Source organism: Lithobates pipiens, unplaced genomic scaffold, assembly GCF_037356315.1.
Source record: "Lithobates pipiens isolate NorthernLeopardFrog02 unplaced genomic scaffold, aLitPip1_a1.2 Scaffold_22, whole genome shotgun sequence".
NCBI classification, from domain to species: domain Eukaryota; kingdom Metazoa; phylum Chordata; class Amphibia; order Anura; family Ranidae; genus Lithobates; species Lithobates pipiens.
Window position 1 is genome coordinate 339732600 of NW_027507784.1, and position 14305 is coordinate 339746904.

The 14305-nt window shown below is 43.5% G+C and overlaps 1 protein-coding gene across 1 annotated transcript in view; it reads right to left on the minus strand.

Annotated features, from left to right (window-relative positions):
• The window catches only part of LOC143925088 (contactin-associated protein-like 5), a 613155-nt gene that overhangs the window by 326408 nt on the left and 272442 nt on the right, over positions 1-14305 (minus strand). The window contains exon 5 of the mRNA XM_077449678.1: positions 13092-13295. Coding sequence (XP_077305804.1) covers positions 13092-13295 — 204 coding nt within the window. The remainder of the gene's footprint in view (positions 1-13091; positions 13296-14305) is intronic.

Consider the following 14305-nt stretch of genomic DNA (forward strand, 5'->3'; position numbering starts at 1 on the left):
AGCAAGTCCACCACCGAATGGCTGAAGAAAAACAAAATGAAGACTTTGGAGTGGCCTAGCCAAAGTCCTGACCTGAATCCTATTGAGATGTTGTGGTATGACCTTAAAAAGGCCGTTCATGCTCGAAAACCCTCTAATGTAACTGAATTAGGACAATTCTGCAAAGATGAGTGGGCCAAAATTCCCCCAGGACGCTGTAAAAGCCTCATTGCACGTTATCGCAAACGCTTGGTTGCAGTTGTTGCTGCTAAGGGTGGCCCAACCAGTTATTAGGTTTAGGGGGCAATCACTTTTTCACACAGGGCCATGATGGTTTGGATTTTTTTTCACCTTTAATAATAAACACCTTCATTTACAAATTGCATTTTGTGTTTACTTGTGTTGTCCTTGACTATTGTTTAACCACTTCAGATCCGCGCTATTGCCAAATGACGGCATTAGCGCGGACCTACATTTCCGGGACTACGTCCATTGACGTCGTCCCGGTTACGAGCGGCCTGCGCGCCCCCTGAGGGGCGCGCGCGGCGCGCTCTGTGATCGGCGAGTCCGTGAGACTCGCCTGATCACCGATCCGTATAAGGGGTCGATCCCGACCCCTTATCACGTGATCAGCTGTCAGCCAATGACAGCTGATCATGTGATAAAACGGAGCCGGTAATCGGCTAGTATTCCTCCTCGCGCTGACAGCGCGAGGAGAGAAAAAAAAAGCCGATCGCCGGCGGCCGTGTTCGGGACATCAGTCCCGATCACGGCCAGCAATTCAAGCGGACACCTGCCCCCTGCCAGTGCCCACCTGCCACCCGCAGTGCCATCCTGAAATAAAGTAAGTGCCCCCCTGTCAGTGCCACCCAGCAGTGCCCATAGTGCCCACAGTGCCACCCAGCAGTGCCCACAGTGCCACCCAGCAGTGCCCACAGTGCCACCCACAGTGCCACCCAGCAGTGCCACCCACAGTGCCACCCAAAATCTGCCTCAAAGGTGCTGCACCCCAGTGCCGCCCATCAGTGCCCAGCAGTGCCGCCCATCAGTGCCCAGCAGTGCCCAGCAGTGCCACCTATCAGAGCCACCTATCAGTGCCACCTATCAGTGCCCATCAGTCCCATCTATCTGTGGTACCTATCAGTGCCCATCCGTGCCACCCATCCGTGCCACTTATCCGTGCCACCCATCCGTGCCATCTTATCTGTGCCCATCTTTGCCCATCAGTGCCGCCTTATCTGTGCCCATCGGTGCCGCCTTATCTGTGCCTATTAGTGCCGCCTTAACTATGCCTATCAGTGCCCACCAGTGCAGCCTATCAGTGCCCACCAATGCAGCCCATCAGTGCCCACCAATGCAGCCCATCAGTGCCCACCAATGCAGCCTATCAGTGCCGCCTAATCAGCGCACTTCAATGAAGGAGAAAAATGACCCGTTTGCAAAATTTTATAACAAACTATTAAAACATGATTTTTTTTTTTTTTTTTTTGCATCTTTTTTTGTTTGTTTAGCAAAAAATAAAACTCCGAGCTGTAACTAAATACCACCAAAAGAAAGCTCTATTTGTGGGAAAAAAATGATAAAAATTTCATTTGGGTACAGTGTTGTATGCCCGCGCAATTGTCATTCAAAGTGCATCAGCGCTGAAAGCTGAAAATTGGTCTGGGACTGAGGGGGGTTTAAGTGCCCAGTAAGCAAGTGGTTAAATTGGTTTGATGTTCCGAAACACTTACGTGTGACAAACATGCAAAGGAACAGGAAATGAGGAAGGGGGCAAACACTTTTTCACACCACTGTAGTTATATCATTTTTTAAATCATTATTTAAATAACTATACAATATAAATAAAGTACATTTATTAAGGGAGGCGGCAATAATGTTTTGCTGTGTGGGCATTCAGAATTCAGTATGACAAAAATTGCATTTATTGATCCTACAGTTTTTATCACTGTATAATTAAAACTGCAAATTTTAAATAATAATTAAATTAGTTTAATTATTTTTTATTTTTTTATTTCAGTACTTTGACAATCTTTAAATTAGAATGTGGTTGTGTGGGGAGATAATAAATATAGTTATATCATTTTTTAAATCGTTATTTAAATAACTATACAGTATAAATTAAGTACATTTATTATGGGAGGTGGCAATAATGTTTTGCTGTGTGGGCATTCAGAATTCAGTATGACAAAAATGGCATTTATTGATCCTACATTTTTTTATTACTGTATAATTAAAACTGTACAATTTAAATAATAATACTTATTATTATTATTATTATTATTAATAATATTATTATACATGATTTATGTAGCGCCAACAGTTTAAATAGTATTATTTATTATTATTATTATTTTTTTTTTATTTTATTTTAATTTCAAGACTTTGACAATCTTTATAGTAAAATGTGGTTGTGTGGAGAGATAATAAATATAGTTATATCATTTTTTAAATCGTTATTTAAATAACTATACAGTATAAATGAAGTACATTTATTAAGGGAGGCAGCAATAATGTTTTGCTGTGTGGGCATTCAGAATTCACTATGACAAAAATTGCATTTATTGATCCTACAGTTTTTATCACTGTATAATTAAAACTGCAAATTTTAAATAATAATTAAAATAGTAGTATTATTTTTTATTTTTTTATTTCAGCACTTTGACAATCTTTAAATTAGAATGTGGTTGTGTGGGGAGATAATAAATATAGCAATAATGTTTTACTGTGTGGGCATTCAGAATTCAGTATGACAAAAATTGCATTTATTGATCCTACATTTTTTTATCACTGTATAATTAAAACTGTAAAATTTAAATAATAATAATAATAATAATAATATTATAATACATGATTTATGTAGCGCCAACAGTTTAAATAGTATTATTTATTATTATTATTATTTTTTTTTTTTTTTTAATTTCAAGACTTTCACAATCTTTATAGTAGAATGTGGTTGTGTGGAGAGATAATACATATAGTTATATCATTTTTTAAGTCGCTATTTAAATAACTATACAGTATAAATTAAGTACATTTATTAGGGGAGGTGGCAATAATGTTTTGCTGTGTGGGCATTCAGGATTCAGTATGACAAAAATTGCATTTATTCATCCTACAGTTTTTATCACTGTATAATTAAAACTTGAAATTTTAAATAATAATAATTAAAATAATATTATTATTATTATTATTATTTTGTTTTCATTTCATCTTTAAAGTAGAATGTGGTTGTGTGAGGAGATAATAAATATAGGTATATCATTATTTAAATAACTATACAGTAAAAATTAAATAAATTTACTGTTTCTCTGCGTGGGCATTACAATTTAGGTATGGCAAAAATAACTTTTTATGACCTTGTTTTATCACTATATATTTTAAAACGGTAAAATTGTAATTATTATTATTATTTATTTTTTTACAATAATAATAATAATAATAATAATAATAATACCAATAATCATTATACTATATAATAGTAATAATATATATATTATAATAATCAACATACTGCCTGGAGTTTGCTTTTTCTCCCTGTGCCTGTGTTGGTTTCCTCCGGGTACTCCAAAGACATGCTGGTAGGATAATTGGCCCTAGTATATGAATGGGGACCTTGGATTGTGGGCTCCTTGAGGTGCAATGTACAGGGATAGGGACAATTTTTTTTTATTATTTCGTTTAGTGAGGGGAAAAAATATAGTTATGTAATTATTTAAATAACTATAGAGTACAACTTAGATTCATTCATTAAAGTAGATGTAAACAATTACTGAAATTTTGACAAAATTTCCTGATTTTTTTTCCGGTATTTAGGAGAAATTAAAACTCTCAGTTTTAGCCCTTGTACACACGGTCGGAGATTCCGACGGAATGTGTCCGATCGGACCGTTTTGTCGGATATTCCTTCGGACTGTTTCCATCGGAGTATCCGACGGACCAAGTTTTCCAACTTTTTGGTAAAATTTTCAGACAAAATGTATCGATCGGACATACTCCGATCATGTGTAGAGAATTCCGATCGGACAAAGTGCCACGCATGCTCAGATCAAATTCCTACATCAAAGCTATTAGCGTGAACGTAGTCCCGTCGTAACGAACTAACGTCATCACGTCGGATTTTCCGACAACTTTGTCCGACCGTGTGTATATAACAGTTTCGGACAAAATCCGTCGGATTTGGTTGTCGGAATCTCCGACCGTGTGTACAAGGGCTTACTCATCACCAGACAGAAGAAAGAAGCGAGGTGGAAAATAAAATCACAGTTCTGGTGCCCCCAACTGGCCCATTAGTGTCATTGTAGAAAATACAGCCCTGCACTAACCCGAACAAGCATGCAGCAATTAAGGTGAGGACAAAGTAGGAAGCAAAGCCTGAACATGTAATGACTCTGGTGATGAAGGTCTGGGACTCAACCCTTGTGAGTTATTATAGACAAGTCCTAGTCTGGATAGTCATACCAGATCTTCTGGTTTATTTCAGGCTTTTCTTTATTGTACATCACATGTTCTCCTACCCTGTTTCCCCCGAAAATAAGACCTAGCGTGATTGTCAGTGATGGCCGCAATATCAGCCCTACCCCTCAAATAAGCCCTAGTTAAAGTCCTTGTAGGTCTTATTTTCAGGGTAGGGCTTATTTTCGGGAAAACGGGGTAGGGTTTATTTGGGGGGGGGTAGGGCTTATATTGCAGCCATCACCGACAATGACGCTATGTCTTATTTTCGGGGGAAACAGGGTATGTTGGGAGGACAAAGATCCTGCACAAGAAGGAAGGAAAATCGCTCAGATTTTGATGGGTGATTTCTGACATTTAAAGGTTCTCCGTTTATCATAGAAAATCTGCAAAGTGTGGATGTAACAGATGCATTTCAGCTGGGACCTCAGCCGACGTATGAGCTAATTACTGGTGACATTTTAGTCATTGAACATCGGCTCTCCAAACGCACTTCCGCGGAAGTCTCTCGCCGCTCACGCCAATTCCCAGAGCTGGCTTCTGTTTCAAATTCAGAAGGTAATTTTGGGTAAGAAGAGATTAGTTCGTCAGTCTGCTTAACCCCCACACTGCTGATGGGAATTGCGCAACTGTACCGAGAGTAGAACCGGAAAGTTCCCAAACAGAAGGTTTGACTTTATAAGTCCCATCTGATCCTCTCAGGTCGAAGGCCAAATCCACTCCAAAGTAGAGATGAACGGGGTCATTTCATCAAAATTGATTTCGGCCAACGTGAAAATTCTACATTTTGGGAACATTTTGTGTAGAAGATCAGCAGCACTGTAGTGCCTGGACAACGACTGTCATGGCAGGATTGACCGTTATTATTTTACGGGAAGCTGCAGATTTTCAGTTTAGTGTATCCACAATAAATTCTTAAGGGTTTCCCGCTCAGGTTGTCAAGGTCAGATGAGTTGGACGCTGCTGGCTGTTGAGGGTGCAGGCTGAGGAGAGGTCCGTTCAGATCCAAAGCATACTGCACAAAATAGGAAGAGATAGCCCTTGTCAAGAAAGATGTTCTAGCGATCTGGCTGTCAGTGGAAGATCTGTGCATCAAAAGAGCCGCCCGGCGCTCGCATGCGCGACAGCGCGAATGGAACGCACGTGCTGTGTGACAGCACTTGGCACCAAGAAGCCTTATTTAAAGGAGACTGTCACCTTGCCTTCTTGCTGTCCGGTCTACAGTGTTCCTTGAGACCCTTGTAAGCTGTTTACCTCCTGCCAGTTCCTGACTACTCCTGTTTGCTGCCAGCCTCCGACCCGGCTCGTTCTGACTACTCTTCTGCCTCTCCCTTTGGTCTGATTTCTGCCCGCCTGTTACTGACCTGGCCTGCACCTTGACTATTCTCCTGCCTCTGTCTGGTACCTGTTCTGCCCACCAGTGTTTGACCCAGCCTGCCTGACCTTGCCTGTGCCTTGCTGCCTGCTGATCTACAGAGCACCTCCTTGCTGCCAGCCATTCCTGTGTTCCAGCTGATCTACACAGCACCTTCCTTCTGCCTGTTGTCCCAGCTGTGCTACAGAACTCCTCTCGGTTGTTCGCTGTATCCCGGTCATCTGTTCCTGTCCTTTGTTCCTGCCAGTTGCTCTTCGGCCACTTCAGAGGTCCGGACCAGCCCTAGCACTAGCCACCTGTCAGGCACTTGTGCTCCTTTGCGCTCTTGAGCCCCTGTCTCCTCTACCAGGGGTTCTCGAGCCAGAGGCATATGAGAGGCCGCTCCCTGCATTCTGGGCTCTACCACCAGGTAGGTGACAGCCCTGCCACAACACACTTCACCCGGCCCGAGTGGTAAGCAGGTAAAATCAGCCTCAGCTCAATTCATCCAGACCACGACTCCAACATGTTTCTCTGTGTAGTGGATGCTTGTGTAGCCTTGACTTCCTAGAAAATGATTGGGTTCTCCTGCTTATCCTGTTGTAAGAGAAAGCCAGTTAATCAGCGTGCATTGAAGCGCGTTCGTAGGCACATTAGCCTGTGCATAAGAAGAAATATGCATTCGCGCATGCACGCACATGTGCATGCACTGGCGCCAAATGGTCTATTTAAACCAAGCAATGACACAAACACATTGCTGAGTGGTCTTTCAGCTTGTTCCTGTTTGCCTGTGTCCTGATCTGCTTCCTGTCTACCTGTGCTTGACTCGGCTTGATCTCCATCCTCCTCTGGACTACTGCCTGCCTACCTGTGACCCTGGCCTGTGTTTGACTCTGCTCTTGTCTCATGCTCTTGTACCTTGCTATCCGATTGTGTACCGACCCTGGCTTGCATCCTGTTCCTGCTTTAGTCTCACATTCCTGTACCTGCATTGCCTGGATGTTGATGACCCCTTGGTTTATGTTCTGGCTACGATCCTGCCTACTGTTCCATTGTCACAGAGTTCCAGTTTCAGGTGTGTTTCTGGTGATCTACGGCCATCGGTTCCCTTTCAAGCCTCAGCTGGTGCCACCTGCTATACCGGCCCTCGTGCCACTCTGTGTCCTACACTCCCTGTCAGCTCTACCAGGGGTGTTGGACAGGAGATTCAAGAGAAGCCCCCTCTACAGCTCGATCTCCACCAGTTTATGGACCAAGCAGAACACCGACTATTCCTCTGGCAAAACAAAATCAGGCTCCAGTCTTTAGGGTATGTTTACAATTTATTGCAGTGTGCAAATATAGGAGAGACGTTCTAGAGCAGGGTTTCTCAACCAGGGTTCCTCCAGCAGTTGTTAGGGGTTCCTTGAGCAATGAGCAATTTCTGCCTCTCAGATGAGTTCCCACTGACACCATGGATCTTTCTTTATCATACATAATGGGACACAGAGCAGCATAGTAATTACTATGTGGATTATAGGCCACCTTCAGGTGATGGACACTGGCACACCCAGGACAGGAAGTTCACTACCTATATAATCCCTCCCATACTGGGAGTACGTCAGTTTTTTCCCCAGTGTCTAAGGTGTATGTCACGGTTGAGGAAGTGCTAAAGAAGAGCTCCGCTGGAAGATCCTTCCTGGATCAAATAGACTTTTGAAACCGGATCCATTTAAGCACTGAGGCCAAAATGGATGGTACCCGGGCCTCGTAAAGGAAGAACAAGGTTTTTCCTGTAATGCCTCTCTTGGAGGGCTGGACCCTGGGACCCAGTGCTTTGATCATGCATTTAATACCAAAGGTTTTTTTCTGGCAGGGTGCTATACAGGTCCAAGGGAGTAGAATCCCGGTCCTTGAAGTTTTTTTTAAACATAGCCCATTGTGATGGGTGAAGATTGGATCTTTTTAGCGATCTGTAAGGGGGGTACAGTGAGGGGAAAAGTATTTGATCCCCAGCTGATTTTGTACGCTTGCCCACTGACAAAGAAATGATCAGTCTATAATTTTAACGGTAGGTTTGTTTTAATAGTGAGAGACAGAATAACAAAAACAAAAATATCCAGAAAAACCCATTTCAACCTGGGTTTTGCCATCAAATACTAAGCCATGTTTTGCGAAGTGATCAAATACTTATTTCACTCATTAAAATGCAAATCAATTGACACACATTGGGATTGTTTCAGGGTAGAGAGCGGGGGTGGGGCTTCTTTTCCTGAATGAACACAGTTCCCTTATTCTGTATGTGGTGAGGTGTTAGGGACAGGAGCCCACTGGTCAGGGAGAGAGGGGCAGGTTCCAGAGTAAGATGGACAGTATAGGAAGTTGCGCAGACTACTGCTCCGCTTTTAAGTATACTGCATCTGCCTTCTGCATCAGATGACACTGGCCTTGGTCTTCCGCTCTCCAGTTGGAGTTCCATCTCCTCAGTGAGTGTTGCTGATCAGTTATTACTGATAAAGAAACTTAGGCCGCGTACACACGGGCGGATTGTATGGCCTACTTAGTCCGTCATACAATCCGACGGACAGTCCGTCATACTTTCGAATGAACGGACTTGACCACACACGGATGCACAAACAGTCCGTCGAAAGCTTGCGCGATGACGTGTACAGCACGTACGACGGGACTAGAAATAGGAAGTCCAATACACAGCAATGCACCCTTCGGCCGTGTAAATCCTTTCTGAGCATGCGCCATTCTTAGTCCGTCGAACTAGCCTACTCACGAGCGGATTGTCCGCTGAAACCAAAGTATGACGGACAGAATTACGGAAATTCCGAAATACTTAGTACGCCAGACTGCACGCTGAAAAAGTCCGCTGAAGCCCACACACGAGCGGACTGTCCGCTGAAATTTATTTCGGCGGACTAAGTAGGCCATACAGTCCGCCCGTGTGTACGCGGCCTTAGTTGTTGTATCTGGAACTGTTAAAGTGGATGTAATCCTCAATTATTTTTTTTTTTTAATGAAGACTTCTACCTGGTATAGTAGAGGATGTCAAGTCATCTGTGCCCAGTTTTGCCACAAAGAGTTAATACAGCTCTGAGCAATCCTCCTCTTTTTTTAGTAAGATAAAAAACTACACACAGATAAGTTTCACATCTCCCACTGCTGTGACTGACATCTGATTTCCTTATCTCACATGAGAGAGAGAGAGAGGGAGTTATGCCCCTACACACGATCGGACATTGATCGGACTTTCCATGGATTTTTTTTCCCGACAGATGTTGGCTCAAACTTGTCTTGCATACACATGGTCACACAATGTTGTCGAAAATTCAGAACGTCAAGAACGCGGTGACGTAAGACGAGCCGAGAAAATTGAAGTTCAATAGCCAGTGTGGCTCTTCTGCTTGATTCCGAGCATGCGTAGAACTTTGTGCATTGGAATTGTGTACACACGATCGGAAATTTCCGGCAACGGATTTTGTTGTCGGAAAATTTGAGATCCAGATCTCGAATTTTGTGCAATGAAAATTTCCGATGGAAACTGACCGATGGAGCCTACACACGGACGGAATTTCCGAAAGACAAGCTCCGATCGCACATTTTACGCCGGAAAGTACGACCATGTGTATGCAGCATAACGATTCTAGCTTCATGTCCCTCCTCCTTTCTTCTCCAGCTCCCCCAGGATTGGCTGATCCACACCTCGGCATGATTGAGCATGCTGAAGTCATGTGGTGGCTTTCCTGAGTTTTGACTGGATATGACTCAAAACTCAAGAATAGGAGATTATAGAGGTGAGCGGGGAGACTTGTGACATCACAACCCCACCCACCGAGCTCCGGCAAAGAGACCTGCCCACCGATTCCAGAGTTTCTGGGGCTCCTAATGCTGAAGAGCTAGGGATACTCGCAGGAGGCTTGCATGTATACATACATTAATACTGTGCCTTTAGTTTATACTTGGTGAGTGGTGGGTTTACATCCACTTTAACAATATACAGTGGTGTGAAAAAGTGTTTGCCCCCTTCCTCATTTCCTGTTCCTTTGCATGTTTGTCACACTTAAGTGTTTCGGAACATCAAACCAAATTAAACAATAGTCAAGGACAACACAAGTAAACACAAAATGCAATTTGTAAATGAAGGTGTTTATTATTAAAGGTGAAAAAAAAATCCAAACCATCATGGCCCTGTGTGAAAAAGTGATTGCCCCCTAAACCTAATAACTGGTTGGGCCACCCTTAGCAGCAACAACTGCAACCAAGCGTTTGCGATAACGTGCAATGAGGCTTTTACAGCTTCCTGGAGGAATTTTGGCCCACTCATCTTTGCAGAATTGTCCTAATTCAGTTACATTAGAGGGTTTTCGAGCATGAACGGCCTTTTTACGGTCATACCACAACATCTCAATAGGATTCAGGTCAGGACTTTGGCTAGGCCACTCCAAAGTCTTCATTTTGTTTTTCTTCAGCCATTCGGTGGTGGACTTGCTGGTGTGTTTAGGATCATTGTCCTGCTGCAGAACCCAAGTTCGTTTCAGCTTGAGTACACGAACAGATGGTCGGACATTCTCCTTCAGGATCTCTTGGTAGACAGCAGAATTCATAGTTCCTTTTATCACGGCAAGTCTTCCAGGTCCTGAAGCAGCAAAACAGCCCCAGACCATCACACTACCACCACCATATTTTACTGTTGGTATAATGTTCTTTTTATGAAATGCAGTGTTCCTTCTACGCCAGATATACTTGGACACACACCTTCCAAAGAGTTCCACTTTTGTCTCATCGCTCCACAGAATGTTGTCCCAAAAGTCTTGGGGATCATCAAGATGTGTTGTGGAGAAATTGAGACGAGCTTTGATGTTCTTTTTGCTCAGCAGTGGTTTTCTCCTTGGAACTCTGCCATGCAGGCCATTTTTGCCCAGTCTTTTCCTGATGGTGGAGGCATGAACGCTGACCTTAACTGAGGCAAGTGAGGCCTGCAGTTCCTTGGACGTTGTTGTGGGGTCTTTTGTGACCTCTTGGATGAGTCCTCGCTGCGCTCTTGGGGTAATTTTGGGCGGCCGGCCACTCCTGGGAAGGTTCACCACTGTTCCATGTCTTCGCCATTTGTGGATAATGGCTCTCACTGGGGTTCGCTGGATTCCCAAAGCTTTGGAAATGGCTTTATAACCCTTTCCAGACTGATAGATCTCAATTACTTTCTTTCTCAATTGTTCCTGAATTTCTTTGGGTCTCGGCATGATGTGTAGCTTTTAAGGATCTTCTGGTGGACCTTACTTTGTCAAGCAGCTCCTATTTAAGTGATGCCTTGATTGTGAACAGGTGTGGCAATAATCAGGCCTGGGTGTGGCTAGAGAAATTGAACTCAGGTGTGGACAACCACAGTTATAGTATGTTTTAATAAGGGGGGCAATCACTTTTTCACACAGGGCCATGATGGTTTGGATTTTTTTTCACCTTTAATAATAAACACCTTCATTTACAAATTGCATTTTGTGTTTACTTGTGTTGTCCTTGACTATTGTTTAAATTGGTTTGATGTTCCGAAACACTTAAGTGTGACAAACATGCAAAGGAACAGGAAATGAGGAAGGGGGCAAACACTTTTTCACACCACTGTATTCTGTATTCTGATTCACTTTGTGTGCCGAGTCTTCCCTTTGAGTGCCTACCACTGGCATCTTACCCAGCTCCTCAGCCTACACCCTGGTTTTCATCAGAACTAGGGTCCCCATTGGAAGATTTTGCCTATATTCCTGTTCTGGTGACAACTAAAAATCTGGGAATTTCTTTCACTTTTACTCTTGGTGATATTGTTAAATAGGGCGAACAGAGAAGATGAAACTCCCTAGTAGGGGCACAGGCAGCAATAAAATTCCAGGGGGTCTCTCTCAACTCTATGCTAAAGAGAAGGAATTGCACTTTAACCACTATAGCAGAATGACATCCGGGCGGTGGTTCCATTATTCTGACTGTCTTTTAGGATAACAAGCCAGCATGCGCCCGTGGGGGGTCGAGCAGCGTGGCGATCGGTGGTGCGGTGTGTTAGTCGGACACACCACAACTCTGATCCAGGTAAAGCGCCTCTGATGGAGGCTCTTTACCACGTGATTAGCTGTGTCCAATGACAGCTGATCACTGTGTTAACAGGAAAAGCTGTGTATCGGCTTTTTCTCTATTGTGTCTGACAGACGCGAGTAGAGAAGAGCTGATTGGCTGCTCTCCTGACAGGGAAAGAACAGAGAAACTCTGGATAGCCGCACTCCGGATCAAGTAAAGTAAATCGTGCCTTTATTGTTTCCACTAAAAAATCTTCACATCATGCAAGTCACAACAGCAAAGGGAAAAAGAACATAGAGCAAAAAATTCTGACGCGTTTCACGCTGAAATTAGCGCTTACTCATAGCTCACTCAAATTAGTGCTTACTCATTGATTATCAGCGCAATCCCCCTGAGGATGCCCACCCAGGACCCCCAGGGATGCCCACCATGGATGACCACCAGGTATGCCACCCATGACCACCAGGGATGACACTCAGCACCCATAAATGAGGCCAATCTGTGCCCATAAATGATGCTAATCAGTAATGCCTGCCAGTGCCTCCTTATCAGTGATGCCCATCAGTGCCATCTATCAGTGTCCATCAGTTACATCCATCAGTGTCTATCCGTACTCATCAGTGTCACCAATGAGTGCCCATCAGTGCCTCTAGCCATGCCCATCAGTCCTGCATATCAGTGCCACATATCAGTGCACATCAGTGCTGCCTCTCAGTGCCCATCAGTGCTGCATATAAGTGCCCATCATCATTGCCCATCAGTGCCACCTCATTGGTGCCACCTCATCAGTGCACATCAGAGCACTCTCATCAGTGCCCATCAGTGAAGAAGAAAACTTACTTATTTACAAAAAAAAAATTATAACAGAAACAAAGAAAAAAAATAAAAACCCCAGTGGTGATGAAATACCACCAAAAGAAAGCTCTATTCGTGGGAACAAAATGATAAAAATGTTGTTTGGGTACAGTGTTGCATGACTGCGCAATTGCCATTTAAAAAAGCGACAGAGCTGAAAGCTGAAAATTCGAAAATTGGGGGGGAAAGTGCCCCGGGAATTGAAGTGGTTAAGAACAAACCGCTATGGGGAATCCCAAGATCAGGAGCTGCAGCTCAAAACCAACAGAGATTCCCAAGGGAAACGATGTCTATTGACTGGTGATCACTGTCCCACATTCAATAACCCAATATAGTGTATGTAGAACTTGACAGATTTAGCTTGAAACAGCAATTTCCACCCCGAACATAAAGTGCGTACCGAGGTTAATGGAGAGAGACAATCTCCCTTTCTGTAGCTCCAGCGTTATATAATCCCCTCGCTGTCCTTCACCGTGAAATAATACTCCATCACTCTGCATGCTCTTGAACTTCAGGGAGATGACATCTTTATATGTGGTCATCAGTTTCTGATTGAACCTGTAGAGGAGCGAGCTTCTGCCATCAAAGTCCGCCACGTCGGATTCTAGAAAAGAGACAAAAACGGCCATTGAGAATCGGTCATGTAAGCGAACAAACAAGGTCAATGATAATTCTGCACTCTCCTAACATAGACATCAGCAGCACCTTTATGGACAATATCGGGTCGGGAATCGAATCCCCTGGAGAACCTCCTAACACAAAAACAGGATTTCAAAGGATCTCGCAGGAAAAACATATGAACACTTTTGTTAAAGGATTGTCTTCATTCCATACCTTTTTCTAAAAAAAAAAACGTATATATGTCAACCCCACTAATGAAAATATATAAAAACAACAACCGGTTACAGAACATTATCCCCAATATGTAGATTCCCGGATAAATATATTTGGATTCATATCACATACTACCAACATGGTGCCCAGTAAGAAACGAACTAGGGCTTTTGATCACACTATTTATTGGTATGAAATCCATAAAGCAAAATCTCAACACATTTCATCCTTATGGACTTCTTCAGGGAAACAATGGGGTTTATTTTCTTGTAGTACTCAGAAATTCAAGAGTCATCCCTACCCATGCAAATGGAATCTAAATCATAATGAAGACAATTGTGGCCACTATGGAGTTTGCCCCACATCCAAGAAAACGCCCTGTAGTTGCTTCCATACCCACTGGCTATGGGGGCACATGTGCTGGCTAAATCCCCTGCTAGGATGTGTGCATCTATTGCAACACACAGCACAGCTCTGCCCCTCCCTCCACTCTCTCTGCTCACAGGATTTGATTGCACTTTCTCCCATGGGTGCTGCGGTGTCCTCTGAGAGAGGAGACAGGCACAGCACTGGATCAAGATAGGACTTAAGTAAGTATACAGGGGGGGGAGGTGGGAGGGAATGCATTAAAGTGATTCTTTAATTATTTTTTTTTTAAATAACAAACATGTAATGGTATTGCACAGAGCAGCCCCGATTCTCTTTTGGGTCCCCCGCTGGTGCTCCTGACTTCTGCCCCCCGTCGACTGACCCAAATAGCAAGTCGCTTTCTATGGGGGC